Below are 10,548 nucleotides of genomic sequence, written 5' to 3'. Positions count from 1 at the left end.
TTTGAATTTGCTGACTAGAACACATACGGAACGATAATAATTTTTTAAAATATAATAACACAAAAATGAAAAGGGAACTAGGGTACATTTATCGAGAGCCACAAATAATCCTTCAAAGAGCCGCAGGTTGACCACCCCTGGAATATATGATCACATCTGAAATTGCAAAATCTATTTAAGTGATTTTTGTTGTTTTTTAATTTGTTTTAAACGTTAATTTAAATTAAAAGCTTTTTAAATTTTAATAAAATTAATTTAATTAGAATGCTGCAAAATTTATTATTATAAATAATTTAAATAATAGTGCATTTGTCTTTTTAAAAGTATTTTCAGGTAAATGTGTTTGGCAATGATGGAGCACCTTTAAATGAAAGGCAAATTTTTTCTCAATTAGAGTTAGTTGTGGCTCAATCAAAATTTCCAAAGAAACCTATTGGAGTATTAACAACAGAGCACAGAGATACATGGGCAAAAGCATACAAGAGACTTTGTAAATGTAATTATTTGTATAAAATTATTTTATTTTGAAAAGGTGCTAAATAAAGCAAATAATTAATTTGTAACATTTAGCAGATAACTTATAAAATATTTCAAGTAGTTTTAATTAATGTTTTAGTAAGAGACATAATAATAAATATTTTTAATGTACAGTAATTAATTTAAGAAAAATAAGAAATACAGTGTGTTCTCAAATTATATGTGTTTCAAATATGTAGTTTTAAAATAACATGATAGAAAAATCAGAGTGCATTGTCCAATATGTTCAGAATTCAAAATTACATGCACAACTTAGTTATACTGTTCAGCTGTTAATGGTAACATTAATATATATCATATCATTTGGACAATACTGACTGTTTTAAAACTTGACTGAGACAAAACTTTCATTAACTATCATTTCATAAGTGAGATTTCTATCTCAATCGATTCATAACAAGCTTTCTATTTACAGACTAAAACTTTTAAATGTACAATTGCTGCATTAATGATGAATTAAGTCTAATGATTATCTGTCTTCATTTTTGTTTCTAATGATCAGTTTATTTCTTCAAGCATTCATGACATTTAACATTAACTTAAAATTGCAAAATTTAAAATATGCATGAATGTACTTAGAATGCAACCCTTGTGTAATTTCAGAACCCACTGTAGTAAACATTTTATACTTATAAATTCAGATTAATTTCATGATGTGAAAGCTCAGTCAGAAAAAAATGTGACTTTTGAAATTTTCATAATAATCAAATTTTTAACAAACAATAGAGAGGTTGAGGCGCACGTTTTAAACGTGTAAACGTGTACGTGTGACGTTCGGTAAAAACAATCTCAAAAAAATTAAAATTTATAGACTCAAGCTTTGTTTTCTAGAGAAACTTTGCAAAACTTTATCTGCAATTGAGTCAAGTATTTTATATTTACAATAATATGAAGTTTCCATTTAAAATTCCATTTAAAATCCAATTTACAAAATTTATTAGGTAATATTTTTTAAACAAAATATGATGTGATTGAATATTTAGAATAAAACATGTAGAATAGAAATATTAGATAACATTTTTATTGTACATGTGAATTACAGAACTGTTTTGAATTTTTCACAAACTTTTACTTTCCTGGCCATTACATTTATCATACAGAAAGTATGGTAATCATCAAAAATAATTCCCTCAAGATTTTTACAGTTTTGGACTCTGGACCTTGAAAAATTAAAAAATGTTGGGTTTTTTTTCTATATGTATGGCTATTACTGTATGTGTGTGTGTGTGTAGAGGGCATGATTTCTGTTATCCACTTTGAAGCATCCTGTGATTTTTGTTGAAAATTTCTGACATTTTTCAGGGGTTTTTGTATTAGGGGGATTGATGCTATTAAATTTTGGTCATTAAAGGGAGAGGGAATCAGGTATATCTTGAGTGGGATTGGACCTAATGAAGATTTTACTTGTTATTAGCAGTTACAATTTTTTATAAAACTCATCTCTATCCTGAAATTAAGCTTTGCCATTTTATAATAATTAATAATATAAAAAGATTTTTTAAATAAAATCTTGTAACAGATTGCATCACACACAATTTTAACTTTATTGCTGGGAAGTTATGTGACTTGTTGATGAAGTTTTTTTTATATATTGGATATGTTTAAATCAATTATAAAATTCATGTAACAGTATATCTAAAAATTTGTCTTTTATTTTTACACAAATTAATGGATAAATAACATATGTATGTACCCATTAATGAGTAAAGAATATATGTTTAAACCCATATTTCCGTACACATGCTTTTATAGATGGAGCAAAATTAGCACTATATTTCACAAAGTACCTAAACACTATTTTTTAAAAACTTGTTAGTGTTGGAAGCGTTTTTTACTTTGGCTTTTATTTCTATAATGGCTATATTAGAGATATGAGATATCACTAAACACTATCAGTACATTTACACTTAATTTGCATTGATATAGCATGCTCTTACAAGCCAAAACAAGCTGACATATAAGAACATGCTCTTATTTGCATAGAAATATCATATACATATATGTTTAAACTAGTATATTTAGCATTAATAGTTAATTATATTAATTTATATACATATTAAAACAACTGAGAATATTTCGTAATAGAAAATAAAAGTGCTCAGCATAAACTTTTATTTTTATTACTGTCAGGGCAATAACAAAAATATCATTTATGTATAGAGCAAAAAAATTTTAATGAAAAGTATGTTGTTTCAAAAATTTCAATAAGTAAATTGTATTTAAATTCAAAAATTTGTAAATTTTGTTCTATGTTCAAAGAATATTTGGTTTTGTTTAACAATATTAAGAGTGAAATTTACAGAAAAGCTAGTATGTTTTCTTTTATGTAATATTTTCAGTAATGACTGAAATTGTTTTATTTTAATTATATGAATATTTTTATTGTGTATGCATGAATTTGAAATAAAATAATCCAATAAAGAATAAATTTTATATACTATTATTACAACATGTATTATTAATTGAAAAAACATTTTATGTTTACTTATTTTTGTATGGACATATAATTAACTTAACTAATTTAAACTAATTTTTGTGATATTTAAATGCATTTCTAAAATATTTTTAAGAAAAAATATTTTCGTCAAACACAAATTAAAACGTAATTTTTTTTTTTCAACAGTAAACAATTTGGTATAAGCATATATTGATGACCTTCACACAAAAATTAACATAACAACTTCTAGAAAAATTGTTGATTTATTTCTATAAAGGTCATCAATTTTTTTCTATAAATCACTTATAGAAAAAATCAATTATTAATAATTTTTTTTCTGAGAAGTAAGAGCCACAGTTAAAAGTGTAAAAAGATCCTATTATCTAAAACTAATAAGTGTAAAATTATATTGTTTGGGTTAATTTGTTGTAATATATTACATATCACTTGATGTAGCTATTATTTCATCAGACAAGTAGTGAATGGCATTAAATTTACTAGAATATATTAATTTTGTGAATTGTACAAATAGTTTAATGTAAGATGTTGTATTGTGGCTTAAACATTAAGTTGCTGAGAAATTTGTTTAAAAAATGTGTAAGTTAATGTNTAAGAAATATGCTAAACTTGTATGTAGAAGTTAGTGCATGTCAGCTAACATTTACATCAGTTATAGAATTTTTATGAACATTAGAATAAAATTTTTTATTCAAATAATAATTTAATGCTATTTATTTTGAGGATTTTGATATGAATAAATAAATAATTCTGACCAAAATTATTATGTTGAATGTATAAACAAGTCTCAATTTGAGACTTGTTTATACTGCTTATTCCACTTAAACTTATCAGTAGGCAAAGTAAATAAGACTGCAATTAGTGGAAATTTAGTCTAGTTTTATTGACTCTTGACAGTAAAAGAACACGTCAAAACAATTAAAAATTGTATAACTTCAAAGATTTATTAAATCTAATTGTTATTAATTAATAATAATTTATCAAGTAGTAGTTTTCAGCTCGTTTTGCAATGTCATCTTTAAAAACAGATAGTGTATAATTGCAATAAGAAATACAGCAACTTAAATGACTGTACTATGAGCAAGTAACAATTAAAGCAGTGTTTTTCAACCAGGGTGCCGCGGCACCACGATTTAGGTGTTGCAAAGTTTAGGGCATTTAGGCATTTTCTTGGAAATTTACTTAAGTGTAATTCAAGATAACTCATTGTCAGTTCTATTTTGCTACGAGATATCTAGTAAGCAAAGAAACGATGACTAATCACATGTTAATGTAATGTTCTATGCTACGTGTATGCACGACTTGTCATGAGTTTGCCCAAACCACATTGCTTGGCCTTCACATTCCCAGTCCCAGTACCAGCTAACCAGCAGAGAAGAATGATGTGGACATGTGTGTCTTGTATATACTTTAAAAAGCATTGCATTGTACTTTGAAAAGAATGTGGTTTCAATCACAAAATAGGTGCATATTACAGTATTTTCATAGTATTCAAAATGATAAGAAATAAGTATTCAAAAAGATAAGAAAAAAGTAATGAAATATTTATTTTATATATGCATTAAAATAGTATAAAAAAACTTAACAAAAATTGTTCATCAATAAAATGATAATATAAAATGATGGTATATTTGATAATAAAACTAGATTTAAAAAACAATAGTGAGACTATTATTTTACATGTAGGTATTTTGGCAAAATCAATGGACTTAAATTTTGATTTTGACACGTAGAAACGCTCTTTTTGTATTAAATTGCCACTTCAAACTGTCAATTTAAAAAATTTTTTTTCCCGGGGAGGGGACTCTCTCACTGGACCTCACCCCAGCGTTGCATGTAATATTCACTTTTGCAAAATATTCATCTGGCCCATTAGTCCCTCCCCTATTCAGATTCTAGATCCTCTGCTGGTCAAGGGTGTCACGATTTTTTATTTTTCAATCAGGGGTGCACTCAATGAAAAAGGTTGTAAAACACTGAATTAAAGCAATTAACATTTAATGTGTGGCTGTCTGCCATGTTTGTTTTTGTATATAGTTGTATATAGAACAGGAACTCCATTCTTCTTTCCTGTAATTCTTCCGTCTTCAACCCTATCCTAACCCTAACATGACATTAGCCTTACTATTTGTGGGTCCTGATTGGCCAGAAAACAAAAAAGGAAAAGAAAGGATCCTGCCTGAGGGGGACCTGGGAAAACAGGCATTAAGGAAAGTCACTTTTTGGGTTTGTCACCGATGAGAGAAGAAGTCTAGTGAAGGAGATCAAGCGGGTTGAGAAGCAACCAGGACTCTGAAGCCTAGAGATAGGAAAGCAGAGATAGTCAGTGTATACCACGTGTGAACAGTGACACCAAGCTAAGTGGTATAATACAGAATTAAGTGAACACTCTCATCCAAGCCAAAGGAAACTTACCTCAGCAATATTTAATGACAACATGTTATCATTAATCTGATGTAAAAAAATTGAACATCTACCATCCATATAGTGATCATCGTCCATATTATTTTTGTTATCAGGACCCCAATCTAAGCTACTGGTATACTCTCTAACCAGTCTTCATTCTTTTCTTTCTATCTAGTTTGTATGTAGTGATAGTCTTAGTTTTAAGCCGAATTGTGTAATAATTAATTGTCTCAGGAAAATCAAGTGAGAGCGAGGAATTAGTGTAAATACATTTTTGTTCTCTATAATGGGCAGACTGATATCTGTTCTGTTTATTCAAATAAAAAAAAACAAATGCAATTCGACTGGTATTCGCCTTATCTCATTTGTAACGCATTTTCACCTTTCACAAATGTTTAAATCACAGATTAAAACTGATAACGATAATACTGTAGATGCTGATCACATGTTATCATCTACACATTGGGACTGAGAGTTTGAAATCACAATTCAAAATTGCATACTTACTTGCAGATAATAATAATTGTAACTGAATTCTGATTGTAATAACTGAAGTTTTTATAGTTTATCTTAACCTTTATGTTGTGGAATGAGTTAATTCTGATAACATTAAATGACTGATAACAATATCGGTGACTACAATAAGCATATTCTAATGTATTTAAAATATATAAAACAAAGACATGTATTATATTAAAACTTATAATAATTATAATCTTCATGTTTTGTCTTAAGAAAGAGAAAACATAAGAAATTGACATATTAAAGTGATTTTACTTCAAAGTTTTAATTTTAATTTAATGTAAATTTAATTTATTTTAAACAATTTATGAAATAATTATTTTAATATTTTTAGGAATAATGTGAAAAGTACTAAAAGATTACCATCAGCACAAATTGATTCTCCAAAGAAATTAAGATTCAATCTGTCTTCCGATACCTTAGCTGATATTGAAGAAGCAGAAAGAGATTTAGATGTGTAAGAATTATCAAATTTAAAATATATTTTTATTGCTCATTTAATTATTATTCATTTAATTAAAAATAATTTAATTGTAAACCTAAAAAATAAATTCAGCATATAATGTTAATTATATGAATTAACATTTTTAGTTATAATTGTAGTCAAATTAACATTTTAATTTTAATACTTTAAAACAATACAAAAAATACATTAGGAATTACAATAAAAAAAAATAATTTTAATAAAAATTAATTCTTATAATCAAATTTAATTACCAATATTCCTAATCTACTTGTTGATAATCTTTCTATATGAAGTTTATTTTACAAAATTAAGATGGATGGCCTGTATTTCCTCATTTATAACTTCAGATTTCCGTATAAAGTTCCATGATGGCAAAGCACATTATAAACAGATCGTTAAAATGTAGTAAAAGGTTTAGAAATCTCTTTGGTTTAAAAACCTAATCTTTTATATGCATTTTTATTTGAAGTTAAATTTTAATAAAAAGTATTGGCTGTTCAGTGGCTACTTTTGAGTTAGTGACATTTGCATCACAGTATTTTGCAATGGCACCTTAGAAAAAGAAAGGGTTATATTATTTGTTAATATTTGGAACTGATGCTATTATCAAGTTTCACCAGTGAAGAACAATAACTAATTGATCCTAGTGTTAAGTTATAGAAGTAAAAATTAGATTAACATGTACTTTTTTGAACAACACAATGAGTTTTATAAAATGTCGATTTATCAAGAGTTGAGTTTCTGGACTCTATAATATATAAAATCAAATAAATTTACCAAATGTTATGAAATATAAAATGACTATTAAACATTAATTTGTAAATGCTTATTTCATCAAAACTATCACACTGTTAAAAGCATAATGAAGATTAATACAATCATTAATATTTATAGATTTTTACAATTAACTTCATATGATTAACATAAAGTAATATTCTAACATTAATAAATACTTTTTTTTAAATATAAAATCAAATCATTTAAAATCATTTATAAATTGGAACTGATGCTATTATTATCAAGAACAAATGAAATTGAATGCTGGCAGATTTGTATTAACGATAAAAAAAAAATAAATAAATAAAAATTTTTTTTATTATTAATATAAATCTGTCAGCATTCAATTTCGTTTGTTCTTGATAAAGGTCATTAAAGATGACCGAAAATATTTGAATTTGCTAATAAATATGGCTGCAGTTTATAAGGTTTTAAAGTAGTGAATCTTACATAAGCAATAGTGTAAGTTTAATATTATTTATAAAAGGTAAATACACTACAGTATACAAAACATATTAATATGTTAAACAAATTAAAAATGTACTTTTTAAATGAAAAATTGTGTTTAATATAATTTGAATAATTTTTTTATATTTTTGAACAAGTAAATATTTCAAATATTGCAGACATCTTTTAGTTTCTGTTTTAAAAATTTCAATTGCAATAAATCATCTTTTAAGATTAAATATCTTCATTTAGAAACTAAATATATCAAGTTAAAAATAAATATGTAACAGACAATGGAATAAATGTGTTTTTTTTTTCTAATATTAATGTTAATTATTTAACTTTGATGCTATATTATAAACAATAATTTCTGAAAATTGCTATGAAATTCTTTCAAAGAATTTTTGTTCAGAATTTCACAAAGAATATTTTTAAAGATATTCTACATTTTAAAAAATACATAGTTCTCTATATGTACTGTACATAAGATAGTTTATTGTAATAACACATCTTACAGGCATATTTTAAAACTAGATTTTAAATATATAAATATATATTAAAAGTTTTGTTAATGTAAATAAATAAGAGTAATTTTTTAATCTTCAGATTAATTAGTGATTTAGAAATGTCATGCTTTCAATATCGAGGCTTTGGAAGAGAATTTGTAAAGTCACAACGATTAAGTCCTGACAGTTTTATTCAAATTGCCTTACAGTTAGCATTTTACAGGTAAATTTATAAACATTTTAGGAAAAAGAATTGTAATTTTTATAACATTGATATCATACTGTATAATATAGATAATTAAAGCTAAATTTATCATAAAAGTTCTAAAAGTTATTCTATTCTAAAATATTTTCTATAACTGTAACATTATCTTTTTATATTTATATTTTTAATTATTTAAAAAAATTACATTATCATATTGTTACTTGTAATCAAGTGTTTAATCATTTTTTTTTTTTTTACCATTACATTACACTTTAGGCTTCATAAACAGCTTGGTCCAACTTATGAATCTGCTTCCACTCGAAAATTTCTTCATGGAAGGACAGAGACAATTCGTTCTGCTTCAGTTGAAGCCTTAGATTTTTGCTTAAGAATGCTTGATAAAACAGCTGCATCTCATGTAAAGGCAGCTGCATTACGAACTGCTGTTGATTCACATAAAGAATATACAAATCAAGTAATAATTTCTTAATTTAATTTTTAAGATTTATTAAAATTATTTTTAAACCCATAAATAAATTTATGATAAACTTTAAAACAATGTATTTGTAATAGTTATTTTTTCTGTATTTCTAGGCTATAAATGGTCTCGGTGTTGATCGACTTTTACTTGGATTAAAGAAATGTGCTATAGAAAATGGATTAAATGTTCCAGAATTATTTATGGATACAGGATTTCAGACAAGTACTCATTTTAGGCTTTCAACTAGTCAGGTGCTGTAATATTTCATATACAATTATTAAATAAAGTAAATAATAATTAAAAATCTATATAATATGTTTTTTAACAGGTTCCATCAAAATCTGATGCATTTATGTGTTATGGTCCATCATTTCCAGATGGATATGGTTGCTGCTACAATCCGCTACCTGAATTTATTAATTTTGGAGTGTCGGCTTGTAACAGCAGTCCCGAAACTCTCTCATCAAAATTTATGGAAGCTCTTGAACAAAGTCTTACAGAAATGCACGATATCCTTTTGCTGTCCCAAAACTCAAAATTGTAATTGCAATCTTGAATTTTGAGATAGAGGAAAAAAATGTGATATTAAATCTGCTAAAAGCACATTCACTAAATTTTGTTGTATATCAAGATGTAGTGGATGCATTTATTGAATTGCTGTTTCATACTTTAAAATATATTGCCAATGTATGAAAGTAATGCAAAGTAATCTGAAGCATATTGCATCAGACATCAATTTATAGTATAAAGAAATAATGATATACTTTCTAAATATATAGTAATTTGAATGTGAGGAATATAAATTTGTATTGATGGTAAGTTTGTTCATAAGGTAGACAATAAAATTAGTCAACATTTTCATTAATATTTAAGTTAATTAATTTTAATAAATTCTTTTATTTTAGAGAGATTGTTCAATATTGAATTAAAACAATTTGCTTATTATTATTGGAATTTACAATTTAAACATCTGGTAAATAATACAAGTATTGAAACTTTTATAGAAATTATAATAATTAAATTTTCTGTATTAAATGCAGTAAACTTTGTCAAGTAATTAATTATGTTGTTATACAAATGACATAAAATTGTTGCAAGCATTACTATAAACATCAAAATTACATTTTTAAATTTTTATTGAGATGTAAAATGATTTCTATACTGAAATGTAAATATGATGAATTATCATTATTTAACATATCTGAATATTAAAATCTATAATGTTTATTCAGACTTTTATAAAAGAAATATATAAAATTAACAGAGAAATGATGAATTATATTGTAATTTATAATTGCATATGTTTATTTTGATCACAAAATCAAAAATTAAAGAATTTATGATTATACTAAAAGTATATAAAATATGTATTTAGCTTTTATAAAATGTAATTTTTATTTAAAGATGTCTTTGTATATTATTATTATTAAAATGATAATATTGTGGTTAAGATCATAATGTTTTATATAATTTTTTTATATTTTTCGTAGAAACTTAGGTTTAAAAACTAAAACATATAAGAAATAATCAGAATAAGAATTAATTCACAATGTTATCACTTAAAAATTAATATAAAAAATTGAATTAATAATAATAATATTAATAAAGCATCATTTAAATATAGAATTACCTAAAATTTTAAGAACATTTATGAGATTTAAAATATTTTTAAATAGTTTATTCTTATTTAGACTAATTAATTTAGACTTTAACTATTTCAAATGTTTTTAAATATTGTTAAGAAGA

General features: G+C 24.9%; 1 protein-coding gene across 1 annotated transcript in view; it reads left to right on the top strand.

Annotated features, from left to right (window-relative positions):
• The window catches only part of LOC111627725 (carnitine O-acetyltransferase-like), a 27,115-nt gene extending 17,181 nt beyond the window's left edge, over nt 1–9,934 (top strand). The window contains exons 7-12 of the mRNA XM_023371346.1: nt 325–506; nt 6,255–6,377; nt 8,217–8,339; nt 8,598–8,796; nt 8,916–9,053; nt 9,131–9,934. Coding sequence (XP_023227114.1) covers nt 325–506; nt 6,255–6,377; nt 8,217–8,339; nt 8,598–8,796; nt 8,916–9,053; nt 9,131–9,346 — 981 coding nt within the window. The 3' untranslated portion in view covers nt 9,347–9,934. The remainder of the gene's footprint in view (nt 1–324; nt 507–6,254; nt 6,378–8,216; nt 8,340–8,597; nt 8,797–8,915; nt 9,054–9,130) is intronic.
• The last annotated feature ends 614 nt before the right edge of the window (nt 9,935–10,548 follow it).

Source organism: Centruroides sculpturatus, unplaced genomic scaffold (genome assembly GCF_000671375.1).
Source record: "Centruroides sculpturatus isolate CEXI.00-Female unplaced genomic scaffold, Cexi_2.0 scaffold121, whole genome shotgun sequence".
NCBI classification, from domain to species: domain Eukaryota; kingdom Metazoa; phylum Arthropoda; class Arachnida; order Scorpiones; family Buthidae; genus Centruroides; species Centruroides sculpturatus.
The sequence above is the reverse complement of the archived record's forward strand: the minus strand, read 5'-3'. Positions and strand labels throughout refer to the sequence as shown.